The following is a 16,479-nucleotide window of genomic DNA, read 5'->3' on the forward strand; positions in this document are numbered from 1 at the left end:
TGGGGGTATTCTGGGGTATTTTAGGGGGTATTTGGGGCTAGTTTTGGGGTGTTTTTGGGATAATTTGGGTGTGGTTTTTGAGGGTATTTTTGGGTATTTTTAGGGTGACTTTGGGGTGTTTTCGGGGCATTTTTTGGGATATTTTCAGGGTATTTTTAAGGTGCTTTTGGGGGTATTTTGGGGTTCGTCTGGAGTTGGTTTGGGGTGGTTTTGGGGTATTTTGGGGGTATTTTTAGGGTGTTTTTTGGGGTATTTTTAAGGTGACTTTGGGGTGGTTTGGGGGCATTTTTTTCAGGTATTTTGGGGTATTTTGGGGGTGTTCTTGGGCTATTTTTGGGTTTATCCAGGATTGGGTTTGGGTGATTTTTGGGGTGTTTTAGGTGTGTTTCTGGGGTGTTTTGGGGTGGTTTTGGGGTGCTTTTTGGGGTATTCAGTACAAACCAGTACGGACCAGTATGCACCGGTACAAACCAGTATAGACCAGTATGGACCGGTACAAACCAGTATGGACCAGTACGGACCAGTATGGACCAGTACAAACCAGTATGGACCAGTACAAACCAGTACAAACCAGTGCAAACCAGTAAGGATGAAAAAAACCCCGCCCAAAAGTGCTGGGGGGGGTTTCCCAGTATAAACCAGTATGGACCAGTTAGGGCAGAACACCCCGGATGCGGACTGGAAGGGGTTAAAGGCATCCCAGTATAAACCAGTATAAACCAGTAACCCCAAAACTCCCATTAAAGAGGCTCCCAGTGGCCCCAAACCCCTCCCAGTATAAACCAGTATAAACCAGTAACCCCATAACTCCCCCCTAAAAGCCCCCAAACCCCTCCCAGTATAAACCAGTATAAACCAGTAACCCCCAAACCCTTCCCCACTCACCCCTGAACCCCTCCTGGCCCAAACCAGCCCAAACCAGTATAAACCAGTATAAACCAGTATAAACCAGTATAAACCAGTTACCTGCAGGTTCCCCAGGTGCTCCCGGATCTCCCGGGCGCGGCCCCGCGGCTCCAGCGCAGCCAGCAGCAGGGCCAGGGTCAGCAGGCAGCCTGGAACCAGTACGGACCAGTACGGACCAGTACGGACCAGTGTGGACCAGTACAAACCAGTACGGACCAGTACAAACCAGTATGGACCAGTTTGGTATTTCAGGTATTTCCGGGGGTGTTTCAGGCGCGTTTGGGGGTATTTGGGAGCCATTTTTGGGGTGTTTTTCGGGTATTTTTGGGGTCATTTCAGGCTGTTTTTTGGACTGTTTTTGGGGTGGTTTTGGGATATTTTGGGGTGTTTTTTAGGGTGTTTTTAGGGTGTTTTTTAGGGTGTTTTTGGGGTAATTTTGGGGCTGTTTTTGGGGTGGTTTGGGGATATTTTGGGGTGTTTTTCAGGGTGTTTTTGGGGTGTTTCAAGGGAATTTTTGAAGTATTTTTGGGGTGGTTTGGGGTTTTTTTGGAGTGTATCTGGATTATTTTTGGGGTGTATTTTGGGAAGTGTTTTTGGGGCTATTCTGGGGTATTTGGGGTTGGGTTTGGGTGTATTTTTGGGGTGTTTTTTGGGGTTATTTTTTTGGGGGTATTTTTGGGGTAATTTCAAGGTTATTTGGGTTATTTTTGGGGGTTTTTTTGGGGTTTTTTTTCATATTTGGGGGGTATTTTTGGGGTAATTTGAGGGGTATTTGGGTTATTTTTGGGGTGATTTTGGGGTAATTTTGGGGCTGGTTTTGGGGTGGTTTTGGGTATTTTGGGAGTTTTTTTGGGGTTGGTTTGGGGGGTGTTTTGGGGTATTTTTGGAGTATTTGGGGTTGGGGTTGGGGGTATTTTTTGGGCGTTTTTGGGGGTACTTTTGGGATATTTTGGGGTGATTTTGGGTCGGTCACGGGGTGGGGTTGGTTTGCAGTGTTTTTTGGGGTATTTTGGGGGTGTTCTTGGGGTATTTTTGGGTTTATCCAGGATTGGGTTTGGGTGATTTTTGGGGTGTTTTAGGTGTGTTTCTGGGGTGTTTTTTGGGGTGTTTTGGGGTGGTTTTGGGGTGTTTTTTGGGGTATTTTGGGGGTGTTTCTGGGATGTTTTTTGGGGTGTTTTGGGGGCCTTTTTTGGGGTATTTTGTGGGTGTTCTTGGGGTATTTTGGGGTTTACCTAGCATTGGGTTTGGGTGTTTTTTGGTGTATTTTGGGTGTGTTTCTGGGGTGTTTTTTAGGGTGTTTTGGGAGTGCTTTTGGGGTATTTTTGGGGTTTTTTAGGCTCTCACCGCGGCTCTGGGGCTCGAGCTCCAGCAGCTCCTGGCACATCTGCACCTGATCCTGCAGCACCTGAGGATCGGCCACGCCCAGCTCCGGCCTGGGGGCGGGGCCAACAGGTGAGAAAAGGCGGGGTTTGCAGAGAAAGGGGCGTGGTTTGCAAAAAAGGGGCGTGGCTCACCAGAACAGCTCCCTCTCCACTATTGGCTCCTGCCACCAAGCCTCCGCCTCACCTGGGAGAGAAAAGGGCGTGGCCAGGTGAGGAAAGGGCGTGGCCAGAAGTGGGCGTGGCCAGATGGGGGCGTGGCCTCACCTGGCAGCAGCGTCACCTCTCGGAGGGCGGAGTCAGGCGCCCAGGTGACCTCCAGGTGGGCGGGGCGTTCGGTGGGCGGGGCAGGGAGGTCGCAGAGCTGATGTCACCTGTCAAGGTGTGCCCGGTGTGGTGGCCACGCCCACCCCAAAGCCACGCCCACCCCAGGCCCCGCCCACCCCGCCTTCAGGGGGAGGATACCCAGGTGTGGCTGGGGCGTGGCCGCCCCTCCGCTGAGCGCCAGGGCCCGGCCAGGGCGGAGCCATCCAGGGTTGCTGTCAGCTCTGGGCACTCTGGGTTCACCTGTGGGAGGGAAAAGCACAAAGTTTTGGGTGTTTTCCCATCAAAAATGGGGAATTTCCAGGCCTAAAATTGGAGTTTTTAGCAGCAAAATGTTTGGGACATCAGGTCTGCACATTGAAGTCAATGGGAAATCAGGGACAACAGGTCTACCCCATTAAAGTAAATGGGGCTTTTGGGACAACAGGTCTACCCCATTAAAGTAAATGGGGAATCAGGGCCAACAGGTCTACCCCATTAAAGTCAATGGATGTTTAAAGACAACAGGTCTACCCCATTGAAGTCAGTGGGGGTTTAGGGACAACAGGTCTACCCCATTAATCCCAATGGGGATTGAGAGACACCAGGTCTACCCCAATTAAAGTCAATGGGAATGTAGGGGCAACAGGTCTACCCATTAAAGTAAATGGGGATTTTACAGACACCAGGTCTACCCCCATTGAAGGCAAAAATGGGGCTTTTGGGACAACAGGTCTACCCCATTAAAGTAAATGGGGCTTTTGGGACAACAGGTCTACCCCATTGAAGTCAATGGGGAATCAGGGCCAACAGGTCTACCCCATTAAAGTCAATGGATGTTTAAAGACAACAGGTCTACCCCATTAAAGTCAGTGGGGGTTTAGGGACAACAGGTCTACCCCATTAATCCCAATGGGGATTGAGAGACACCAGGTCTACCCCAATTAAAGTCAATGGGAATGTAGGGGCAACAGGTCTACCCATTAAAGTAAATGGGGATTTTACAGACACCAGGTCTACCCTCATTGAAGGCAATGGGAACTTTGGGGCAACAAGTCTACCCCTATTAATTCAATGAGGAATTTTGGACACCAGGTCCACCCCATTAAAGTCAATGAAAGGTTTGGGACACCAGGTCTACCCCCATTGAAATTAATGGCATTTTCAGACACCAGGTATGCCTACGTTAAAGTCAATGAAGATTTACAGACACCAAGTCTACCCCTACTGATGTGAAGGGCATTTTGGGACATCATGTCTACCCCTATTAAACTGAATGGGGATTTTGGGACACCAGGCCTACCCCATTAAAGTTAATAGGGGTTTATGGACCACAGGACTGCCCCCATTGAAGTCAATGGGGATTTTGGGACAACAGGCCTACCCCCATTATGCCCAATGGGGATTTTGGGACACCAGGTCTATCCCATTAAAGTCAATGGGGGTTAAGAGACACCAGGTCTACCCATTGAAATAAAGGAGGGCTTGGAACAACAGGTCTACCCCATTAAAGTCAATGGAGGGTCGGGGACAACAGGTCTACCCCATTGAAATCAATGGGGATTGAGTGACACCAGGTCTACCCCATTAATCCCAATGGGGACTTTGGGACACCAGGTCTGCCCCATTAGAGTCGATGGGGATTTAGGAACACCAGGTGTACCTCCCATAAAGTCAATGGGATAAATGAGACGCCAGGTTGTCTATCCAGTCAAAGTAATGGGGATTCAGGAAAACGAGTTGGGGGGGTCCCCAGGGGTTTTAGGATGATCCAGATGATTTCTGGGAGTATCTAGGTGTATCCATGTGATTTTTGGGGGTATCCAGGTGATTTTTTGGGGGGATCCAGGTGTACCCATGCAATTTCTGGGATTCCCAAGTGATTCTGGGGGGCAACCAGGTGATTTTGGGGGCAATCCAGGTGTATCCATGTGATTTTTGGGGGTTCCCAGGTGATTTTGAGGGCAATCCAGGCGTACCCATGTGATTTTTGAGGGTCCTAGGTGTCCCCACTCACCTTGACAGGCCGGGAGAAGATGACAGCCAGCGTCGCGTCCTCGCGGTCGACGTGGACACAGATGACCCTCGGAGGTGGGGGGGCTGTCAGGGGGCACCCAAACGTTCACGGGGCACCCCAAAGCTCCAGGTGAGAGCCCCAGGGGTGGGAGGGAAGCCCGAGTTACCTCGGGAGAGGATGCAGCGCAGGTACACCCAGGCGCTTTGGTCCGTGGGGTCGGTGAAGACGGCGTTCTGCACCAGCTCCAGCTCTGGGGGGACAAAGGAGGTGCCCCAAAATCTCAGGGGGTGCCCCAAAATCTGAATAGGGACACCCAGGTGTGTGGGAGGTCAGGTCTGATCAGTGAGGGTAATGGGGATTGTAGGGACACCAGATCTACCCATTGAAACCAATGGGATAATGGGGACACCAGGTCTACCCCCGTTTAAGTCAATGGGGATTCAGGGACACCAGGTCTACCCCATTAAAGTCAATGGGAATGTAGGGACACCAGGTCTACCCCCATTTAATACAATGGAGATTTTCGGCCACCAGGTCTACCCCATTAAAGGCAATGGGAACATTTGGACACCAGGTCTAACCCCATTGAAACCAATGGAGATCTTGGACACCAGGTCTTCCCCGTTAAGAGTCAATGGGAATTTACAGGCACCAGGTCTACCCCATTAAAGTCAATGGGAATTTGGGGACACCAAAGTTAATGAAGATTTTAGGACACCAGGTCTACCCCTATTAAAGTCAATAGGGAATCAGGGACACCAGGTCTACCCTTATTGAAGTCAATGGAGAGTTTGGGCAACAGGTCTACCCCCATTGAATTCAAATTGCAAAGACACCAGGTCTATCCCATGAAAGTCAAAGGGGAATTTGGGACACCAAAGTTAATGGAGATTTTAGGACACCAGGTCTACATGGGGAATTTGGACAACAGGTCTGCCCCATTAAGGTCAATGGAGATTTTTGGACAACATGTCTACTCCATTGAAGTCAATGGGAACTTTGGGACACCAGGTCTACCCCCATTAAAGTCAATGGGGATTTAGGGACACCAGGTCTACCCCCATTAAAGTCAATGGGGATCTTGGACAACAGGTCTACCCCATTAAAGTCAATGGAGTTTTATGACAACGGGTCTACCCCATTAAAGTCAATGGAAATTTTGGACACCAGGTCTACCCCCATTAAAGTCAATGGGGATGTAGGGACACCAGGTCTACCCCCATTAAAGTCAATGGGGATGTAGGGACACCAGGTCTACCCCCATTAAAGTCAATGGGGATGTAGGGACACCAGGTCTACCCCCATTTAATACAATGGAGATTTTCGGCCACCAGGTCTACCCCATTAAAGGCAATGGGAACATTTGGACACCAGGTCTAACCCCATTGAAACCAATGGAGATCTTGGACACCAGGTCTTCCCCGTTAAGAGTCAATGGGAATTTACAGGCACCAGGTCTACCCCATTAAAGTCAATGGGAATTTGGGGACACCAAAGTTAATGAAGATTTTAGGACACCAGGTCTACCCCTATTAAAGTCAATAGGGAATCAGGGACACCAGGTCTACTCTTATTGAAGTCAATGGAGAGTTTGGGCAACAGGTCTACCCCCATTGAATTCAAATTGCAAAGACACCAGGTCTATCCCATGAAAGTCAAAGGGGAATTTGGGACACCAAAGTTAATGGAGATTTTAGGACACCAGGTCTACATGGGGAATTTGGACAACAGGTCTGCCCCATTAAGGTTAAATGGGGCTTTTGGGACAACAGGTCTACCCCATTAAAGTAAATGGGGCTTTTGGGACAACAGGTCTACCCCATTAAAGTAAATGGGGCTTTTGGGACAACAGGTCTACCCCATTAAAGTAAATGGGGCTTTTGGGACAACAGGTCTACCCCATTAAAGTAAATGGGGCTTTTGGGACAACAGGTCTACCCCATTAAAGTAAATGGGGCTTTTGGGACAACAGGTCTACCCCATTAAAGTAAATGGGGCTTTTGGGACAACAGGTCTACCCCATTAAAGTAAATGGGGCTTTTGGGACAACAGGTCTACCCCATTAAAGTAAATGGGGCTTTTGGGACAACAGGTCTACCCCATTAAAGTAAATGGGGCTTTTGGGACAACAGGTCTACCCCATTAAAGTAAATGGGGCTTTTGGGACAACAGGTCTACCCCATTAAAGTAAATGGGGCTTTTGGGACAACAGGTCTACCCCATTGAAGTCAATGGGGAATCAGGGCCAACAGGTCTACCCCATTAAAGTCAATGGATGTTTAAAGACAACAGGTCTACCCCATTAAAGTCAGTGGGGGTTTAGGGACAACAGGTCTACCCCATTAATCCCAATGGGGATTGAGAGACACCAGGTCTACCCCAATTAAAGTCAATGGGAATGTAGGGGCAACAGGTCTACCCATTAAAGTAAATGGGGATTTTACAGACACCAGGTCTACCCTCATTGAAGGCAATGGGAACTTTGGGGCAACAAGTCTACCCCTATTAATTCAATGAGGAATTTTGGACACCAGGTCCACCCCATTAAAGTCAATGAAAGGTTTGGGACACCAGGTCTACCCCCATTGAAATTAATGGCATTTTCAGACACCAGGTATGCCTACGTTAAAGTCAATGAAGATTTACAGACACCAAGTCTACCCCTACTGACGTAAAGGGCATTTTGGGACATCATGTCTACCCCTATTAAACTGAATGGGGATTTTGGGACACCAGGCCTACCCCATTAAAGTTAATAGGGGTTTATGGACCACAGGACTGCCCCCATTGAAGTCAATGGGGATTTTGGGACAACAGGCCTACCCCCATTATGCCCAATGGGGATTTTGGGACACCAGGTCTATCCCATTAAAGTCAATGGGGGTTAAGAGACACCAGGTCTACCCATTGAAATAAAGGAGGGCTTGGAACAACAGGTCTACCCCATTAAAGTCAATGGAGGGTCGGGGACAACAGGTCTACCCCATTGAAATCAATGGGGATTGAGTGACACCAGGTCTACCCCATTAATCCCAATGGGGACTTTGGGACACCAGGTCTGCCCCATTAGAGTCGATGGGGATTTAGGAACACCAGGTGTACCTCCCATAAAGTCAATGGGATAAATGAGACGCCAGGTTGTCTATCCAGTCAAAGTAATGGGGATTCAGGAAAACGAGTTGGGGGGGTCCCCAGGGGTTTTAGGATGATCCAGATGATTTCTGGGAGTATCTAGGTGTATCCATGTGATTTTTGGGGGTATCCAGGTGATTTTTTGGGGGGATCCAGGTGTACCCATGCAATTTCTGGGATTCCCAAGTGATTCTGGGGGGCAACCAGGTGATTTTGGGGGCAATCCAGGTGTATCCATGTGATTTTTGGGGGTTCCCAGGTGATTTTGAGGGCAATCCAGGCGTACCCATGTGATTTTTGAGGGTCCTAGGTGTCCCCACTCACCTTGACAGGCCGGGAGAAGATGACAGCCAGCGTCGCGTCCTCGCGGTCGACGTGGACACAGATGACCCTCGGAGGTGGGGGGGCTGTCAGGGGGCACCCAAACGTTCACGGGGCACCCCAAAGCTCCAGGTGAGAGCCCCAGGGGTGGGAGGGAAGCCCGAGTTACCTCGGGAGAGGATGCAGCGCAGGTACACCCAGGCGCTTTGGTCCGTGGGGTCGGTGAAGACGGCGTTCTGCACCAGCTCCAGCTCTGGGGGGACAAAGGAGGTGCCCCAAAATCTCAGGGGGTGCCCCAAAATCTGAATAGGGACACCCAGGTGTGTGGGAGGTCAGGTCTGATCAGTGAGGGTAATGGGGATTGTAGGGACACCAGATCTACCCATTGAAACCAATGGGATAATGGGGACACCAGGTCTACCCCCGTTTAAGTCAATGGGGATTCAGGGACACCAGGTCTACCCCATTAAAGTCAATGGGAATGTAGGGACACCAGGTCTACCCCCATTTAATACAATGGAGATTTTCGGCCACCAGGTCTACCCCATTAAAGGCAATGGGAACATTTGGACACCAGGTCTAACCCCATTGAAACCAATGGAGATTTTGGACACCAGGTCTTCCCCGTTAAGAGTCAATGGGAATTTACAGGCACCAGGTCTACCCCATTAAAGTCAATGGGAATTTGGGGACACCAAAGTTAATGAAGATTTTAGGACACCAGGTCTACCCCTATTAAAGTCAATAGGGAATCAGGGACACCAGGTCTACTCTTATTGAAGTCAATGGAGAGTTTGGGCAACAGGTCTACCCCCATTGAATTCAAATTGCAAAGACACCAGGTCTATCCCATGAAAGTCAAAGGGGAATTTGGGACACCAAAGTTAATGGAGATTTTAGGACACCAGGTCTACATGGGGAATTTGGACAACAGGTCTGCCCCATTAAGGTCAATGGAGATTTTTGGACAACATGTCTACTCCATTTAAGTCAATGGGGACTTTGGGACACCAGGTCTACCCCATTAAAGTCAATGGAGTTTTATGACAACGGGTCTACCCCATTAAAGTCAATGGAAATTTTGGACACCAGGTCTACCCCCATTAAAGTCAATGGGGATTTAGGGACACCAGGTCCGTCCACCCACCCCAACCCCCTAAATCTTTTTGGAGATCCAGGGGATTTTTGGGGAGTCTCTCACCTTCCTTCAGCCTCTTGGGGGGCAGCGCCCCGGCCTCGCCCTGCCCGCGGCTCCGGGCGGGCGCCAGCAGCCGCAGCCGGTGGTGCCAGGCCGAGAAGTTGGAGAAGTCGCGGCTCAGCAGGGCCCCGGCGAAGGCCAGCTCGGCCTCGGGGTCCTGGCCGGCCACCAGAGCCCGCCGGTGCTCCCAGGCGTGGACTGGGAGGGCACCAGTACAAACCAGTAAGCACTGGGAGCCGCCCCCGAGCCCCTGAGGCTCGTAACAGCAGCTCCCAGTATAAACCTGGGAGCCCCTAGACCACACTGGGAACGGGTTTGGGTGCACGAACCCTTACTGGTTTATACTGGGAGGGCACCAGTACAAACCAGTAAGCACTGGGAGCCGCCCCCGAGCCCCTGAGGCTCGTAACAGCAGCTCCCAGTATAAACCAGTAAGGGTTCGTGCACCCAAACCCGTTCCCAGTGCACTCCAGGGGCTCCCAGGGTTATACTGGGAGGGCACCAGTACAAACCAGTAAGGACTGGGAAGCACCTCTGAGTTCCTGCAGCCCGTGGTGGCAGCTCCCAGTATAAACCAGTAAGCCCAGCACAACCTGAAGTCCCTCCCAGTAGGTCCAAGGCCCCATCCCAGTACAAACCAGTATCCCCCAGTATAACCCAGTGGCTCCCAAAGCTCCTCCCAGTATCCCCCAGTAAGCTCCCAAAGCCCCTCCCAGTATAAACCAGTACAAACCAGTATAACCCAGTGACCCCCAAGAACCCCATCCCAGTACAAACCAGTATAACTTGCAGTGCGCCAACAGGTCCTCCCGGCCAGCAGGAGGCGCTAACACATACCCCCTATTCCCTCTCCCAGTACAAACCAGTACAAACCAGTACAAACCAGTGACACCAGTCCTCTCCCAGCACGCCCACGACCCCATCCCAGTACAAACCAGTACAAACCAGTACTCACAGTTGCGGGGGTCGGCCGCCAGGAGGCGCTCGCACAGCGCCAGGTCCTCCCGGCCAGCAGGGGGCGCCGGGGCGTGGCCCAGCACCCAGCCGCGGTGGTGCCACGCCCCGTAGGATTTGGGGTTCACCCCCAGGCACTGCCCCACGAACGACAGCTCTGAGGGCACCCTGAAACCAGTATAAACCAGTATAAACCAGTATAAACCAGTATAAACCAGTATAAACCAGTATAAACCAGTATAAACCAGTATAGACCAGTATAAACCAGTACAGCCCACTGAGGGCTCTCCCAGTCCCTCCCAGCCCCCCTTTAACCCTTCCCAGTGCCCTCCCGGTACAAACCAGTACAAACCAGTATGAACCAGTACAAACCAGTCCCCTCCCAGTGCTCCCAGTGCCCGGCGGCGCAGGTTCCAGCAGGTGCCCACGTCGGGATTGGCGGCCAGGACCGAGCCCGTGAGGGACAGCACCTGGGCGGGCAGCGCCCCCTGCGGGACCAGTACAGACCAGTACAGACCAGTACGGACCGGTATGGACCAGTACGGACCAGTACGGACCAGTACGGACCAGTATGGACCAGTACGGACCAGTACGGACCAGTATGGACCGGTACGGACCAGTATAAACCAGTATAGACCCGGTAATTCCCAGTTCCAGTCAGGGACAGCACCTGGGCGGGCAGCGCCCCCTGCTGGACCAATACGGACCAGTCCCTCCCAGTATAAACCAGTTTGACCCCAACCCCTCCCAGTCCCTCCCAGTTTGATCCCAGTCCCTCCCAGTCCCTCCCAGTATACACCAGTACCCCCAGCAGGGTGTCCATGGCCTCCCGGTAGTGCCTCAGTTTCTCCTCCCGCTGCCGGCGCCGCGCCGAGTCCGGGGGGCGGAGCTTGAGCCGCCCGTGCTGGGGGGGACTGGGATCAAACTGGGAGGGACTGGGAGGGACTGGGGGGGACTGGGATCAAACTGGGAGGGAAGAGTTTTGTACTGGGATGAACTGGGAGGGGACTGGGAAGGACTGGAAGTAACTGGGAGGGACTGGGGTATACTGGGACATACTGGGAGGGAACTGGGGGGGACTGGGGCCATACTGGGATGGACTGGGAGGGACTCGTTTATACTGGGAGGGACTGGGGGGGACTGGGGAAGACTGGGATCAAACTGGGAGGGACTGGGAGGTCACTGGGCTCAACTGGGCCGTACTGGGTTGAACTGGGCTGATCTGGGATGGACTGGGAGGGGACTGGGCTGAACTGGGCCGTACTGGGCTGAACTGGGCTGAACTGGGCCGAACTGGGCTGAACTGGGCTGAACTGGGCCGAACTGGGCTGAACTGGGCTGAACTGGGCCGAACTGGGCTGAACTGGGCTGAACTGGGCCGAACTGGGCTGAACTGGGCTGAACTGGGCCGAACTGGGCTGAACTGGGCTGAACTGGGCCGAACTGGGCTGAACTGGGCTGAACTGGGCCGAACTGGGCTGAACTGGGCTGAACTGGGCCGAACTGGGCTGAACTGGGCTGAACTGGGCCGAACTGGGCTGAACTGGGCTGAACTGGGCCGAACTGGGCTGAACTGGGCTGAACTGGGCCGAACTGGGCTGAACTGGGCTGAACTGGGCCGAACTGGGCTGAACTGGGCTGAACTGGGCCGAACTGGGCTGAACTGGGCTGAACTGGGCCGAACTGGGCTGAACTGGGCTGAACTGGGCCGAACTGGGCTGAACTGGGCTGAACTGGGCCGAACTGGGCTGAACTGGGCTGAACTGGGCCGAACTGGGCTGAACTGGGCTGAACTGGGCCGAACTGGGCTGAACTGGGCTGAACTGGGCCGAACTGGGCTGAACTGGGCTGAACTGGGCCGAACTGGGCTGAACTGGGCTGAACTGGGCCGAACTGGGCTGAACTGGGCTGAACTGGGCCGAACTGGGCTGAACTGGGCTGAACTGGGCCGAACTGGGCTGAACTGGGCTGAACTGGGCCGAACTGGGCTGAACTGGGCTGAACTGGGCCGAACTGGGCTGAACTGGGCTGAACTGGGCCGAACTGGGCTGAACTGGGCTGAACTGGGCCGAACTGGGCTGAACTGGGCTGAACTGGGCCGAACTGGGCTGAACTGGGCTGAACTGGGCCGAACTGGGCTGAACTGGGCTGAACTGGGCCGAACTGGGCTGAACTGGGCTGAACTGGGCCGAACTGGGCTGAACTGGGCTGAACTGGGCCGAACTGGGCTGAACTGGGCCGTACTGGGAGCTCTGGGGGGGGCGGGGCTCGCTCCGGGCCCGGCCGGTTCCATTCCTGCGGAGGGGGGGACTGGGGGGAGCAGTTCCCTCACCATTTCCTCACTCGGCGCGGGGGGATCCGGGACCTGCGGGCGACACCGGAGCTCAGGGCGGTCCCGGCGGATCCCGGGGTCCTCCCGGTGATCCCGATCCCGGTGGGAATCCCTTCCCGCGATCCCGCTACCCACCGGAGCGGCGGCAGCGGCGGCGGCTGCTGAGGGCGGCGCGGGGGCTGCCGGGAATGGCGGCGGCGCGGGGCATGCTGGGATACACCGAGGCACAAAGCCGGCAAACGCCGCCTGTGCGGCGCGCGGGGCGCGATGGGATACACCGAGGCGAGCCGCGCGGCGCCATGTTGCCGCGAGTGCTCGCTTTACGGCGGTGTGGCATGTGGAATTGCGACGCGGCGACGCGGCGCTTTACGGCGGTGTGGCGGGAGTTGCCGAAGGGAGCTTTTGGGAGCGGAGAACACCTGGAGAACATCTGGAGAACGTCTGGGGACAGCTGGGAAACGGCGAAAAACACCCGGGAACAGCTGGAAAAGGCCACACCCCCTTTGTCCCGGGCATGGCCGGCGCTCTTTGCTGCCACAGGGTGAAAGGTCGCGATGACCGCTGGACACGGAGTGGACAAAAGGCCTCGGCCAGCACTGCTGGACACTCAGTGGGGCAGGAGGGGACATCGATGACCATTAATGGCCATCAATGACCATCGATGACCTAAATGACCATCAATGACCATCAATGACCGTCAACAGCCATGAATGATCTCTAATGGTCATCAATGACCATCAACGACCATCGATGACCATCAGTGGCCATTAACAACCATCCATAGCCATTAATGACCATCGATGACCGTCAGTGGCCATTAACAACCATCCATAGCCATTAATGACCATCGATGACCGTCAGTGGCCATTAACAACCATCCATAGCCATTAATGACCATCGATGACCGTCAACAGCCATGAATGATCACTAATGGTCATCAATGACCATCAACGACCATCGATGACCATCAATAGCCATTAATGACCATCGATGACCGTCAACAGCCATGAATGATCACTAATGGTCATCAATGACCATCGATGACCATCAATGACCATTTCTGACCATCGATGACCATCAGTGGCCATTAACAACCATCAATGACCATCAATGGCCATAAATGACCATCAATAGCCATTAATGACCATCAATGGCCATAAATGACCATAAATGACCATCAATGGCCATCAATGACCATTAACAACCATCAATGACCATTAATGACCATCAACAGCCATGAAGGATCACTAATGGTCATCAATGCCCGTCAATGGTCATCAATGACCATCGATGACCGTCAGTGGCCATTAACAACCATCAATGACCATTAATGACCATCAACAGCCATGAAGGATCACTAATGGTCATCAATGCCCGTCAATGGTCATCAATGACCATCGATGACCGTCAGTGGCCATTAACAACCATCAATGACCATTAATGACCATCAACAGCCATGAAGGATCACTAATGGTCATCAATGCCCGTCAATGGTCATCAATGACCATCGATGACCGTCAGTGGCCATTAACAACCATCAATGACCATTAATGACCATCAACAGCCATGAAGGATCACTAATGGTCATCAATGCCCGTCAATGGTCATCAATGACCATCGATGACCGTCAGTGGCCATTAACAACCATCAATGACCATTAATGACCATCAACAGCCATGAAGGATCACTAATGGTCATCAATGCCCGTCAATGGTCATCAATGACCATCGATGACCATCAATGACCATTTCTGACCATCCATCACCATCGATGGCCATTAACGACCATCGATGACCATGAACAGCCATGAATGATCACTAATGGTCATCAATGACCGTCAATGGTCATCAATGACCATCCATCACCAACAATGGCCATTAAGGACCATCGATGACCATCAATGACCATCCATGGCCATTAAAGGCCATCAATGACCATCAACAACCATCTCTGGCCTTTAACGACCATGAATGACCATTGACGGCCATTGATGACCGTCAGTGACCATCAGTGACCATCAGTGACCATCAATGGCCATGAATGGTCATCAACGGCCATCAATGACCATCAATGACCATCAGCAGCAATTAATGACTACCAATGGCCCTCAATGACCATCAATGACCACCAATGGCCATCAATGACAATCGATGACCATCATTCACTACCGATGGCAATCAATGATAATCCGAGACCATCAATGACCATCAACGGCCATCAATGACAATCGATGACCATCAACGGTCAGCAACATCCGTCAATGACCATTGATGACCATCAGTGTCCATCAATGGCCATTAATGGCTATGAGTGATCACCAAGGGACATCGATGACAATCAATAGCCATCAGTGACCATTGATGATCATCTGTGACCATCGATGACCATCAACAGCCATCAATGGCCATGAATGCTCACCAACGTCCATCAATGACCATCAGTGACCATCAACATCCATCAATGGCCATGAATGTTCACCAACGGCCATCAATGACCATCAGTGACCATCAACATCCATCAATGGCCATGAATGTTCACCAACGGCCATCAGTGACAATCGATGACCATCAATGGCCATCGATGACCATCAAAGGCCAGGAATGACTATCATTGACCATCGATAGCCATCAATGACCATCAATGACCATCGATGACTGTGAATGGCCATCAATGGCCATCAATGGCCATCAATGACCATCTACGGTCATTGATGATCACCAACAGCCGTCAATGACGATTGATGACTGTCGGGGTCCGCTGTTATGTGTCTCTGCCCCGACACGGGGAAAGGTGGTTCTGGGCGGCCGCGATTGCGAAGGATGAGTCTGGACTCTCAAATTCTCGGTCTTCAGTTCTGTTTATTATCTCTTATCTCCAAAGTTTTCTCTCTGCCCAGCCGAGGTCCGCTCAGCAGGACAGTCGAGTGCACTCTCCCCCGCCCACAGGGCAGCTGTGTCTTTTATAGTAAAAATTACGTGTGCCATATTTACCTTTATTTCCCAATACTATTCACCCTTATAGACAAGTGTACCTTCACCATGAACCAATCCCCAAGTGCCAACATCACCACACAAAATGGAAGACATGAAGAAGAAAGAAGAACACAGGACCACGCCCTGAATCCTCCATCTTGCCTTCATGACCCCCCTGTACCTATTTTTCTAAAATTTATATTTCCCTCTATAAAGGTATCATTCACACCCAAGAAGTTCTCATTTCCTCCTTCACAGGTTCTTCTCCTTTTGATGGATCGAAATCCAACCACCAAACCCTTTTGGCAGCATTCCAGGGTTTCCGAGCCCCCCAGGGGCTCCCCTGGTGTCTCTGCACATCCACAGTGATGTGCTGAGATCCCACAGATGACCATCAATGGCCCTTGATGACCATCAAAGGCCATGAATGGCCGTCAATAGCCATTAATGACCATCAATAACCATCAGTGTCCATCGATGGCCATTAACAGATGTGAATGATCACCAATGGCCATCAAAGGCCATGAATGACCATCAACAGCCATCGATGACCATCAATGGCCATCGGTGTCCATCGATGGCCATTAACAGACATGAATGATCACCAGCAGCCATCAATGTCCATCGATGGCCATCAAAGGCCATGAATGACCATCAACAGCCATTGATAACCATCAGTGGCCATTAATGGCTATGAATGATCACCAACGACTATCAATGACCATCAACAGCCGTTGATGACCATCAATGACCATCAGTGTCCATCAAGGGCCATTAACGGCCATCGAAGACCATCAGTGACCATCGATGGCCGTCAATGACCATCCATGACCATCGCTGACCATCAGTGGCCATTAACAGCCATGAATGATCACCAAAGACTCTCGATGACCATCAACGGCCATCACTGACCATCAATGACATTAAAGGCCATGAATGATCATGAATGACCATCAATAACCATC

At 52.0% G+C, this 16,479-nt stretch overlaps 1 protein-coding gene across 1 annotated transcript; it reads right to left on the bottom strand.

Moving 5' to 3' along the window:
• Positions 1–931: 931 nt before the first annotated feature.
• On the bottom strand, positions 932–12,740 carry RABGGTA (Rab geranylgeranyltransferase subunit alpha; the record flags this gene model as incomplete). The annotated part of the gene is made up of 12 exons (XM_041396231.1): positions 12,543–12,740; positions 11,016–11,114; positions 10,583–10,698; positions 10,212–10,378; positions 9,260–9,454; positions 8,228–8,311; positions 8,062–8,144; positions 2,751–2,852; positions 2,553–2,649; positions 2,421–2,472; positions 2,251–2,339; positions 932–1,055 (listed from the first exon to the last, which is right to left on the bottom strand). Coding segments are annotated over exons 1-12 (1,211 nt in total), but the record flags the coding sequence as incomplete, so codon positions are not given.
• Positions 12,741–16,479: the final 3,739 nt, after the last annotated feature.

The sequence above is a fragment of the Onychostruthus taczanowskii genome, unplaced genomic scaffold (genome assembly GCF_017590055.1).
Source record: "Onychostruthus taczanowskii isolate IOZ18803 unplaced genomic scaffold, ASM1759005v1 scaffold126, whole genome shotgun sequence".
NCBI lineage: Eukaryota > Metazoa > Chordata > Aves > Passeriformes > Passeridae > Onychostruthus > Onychostruthus taczanowskii.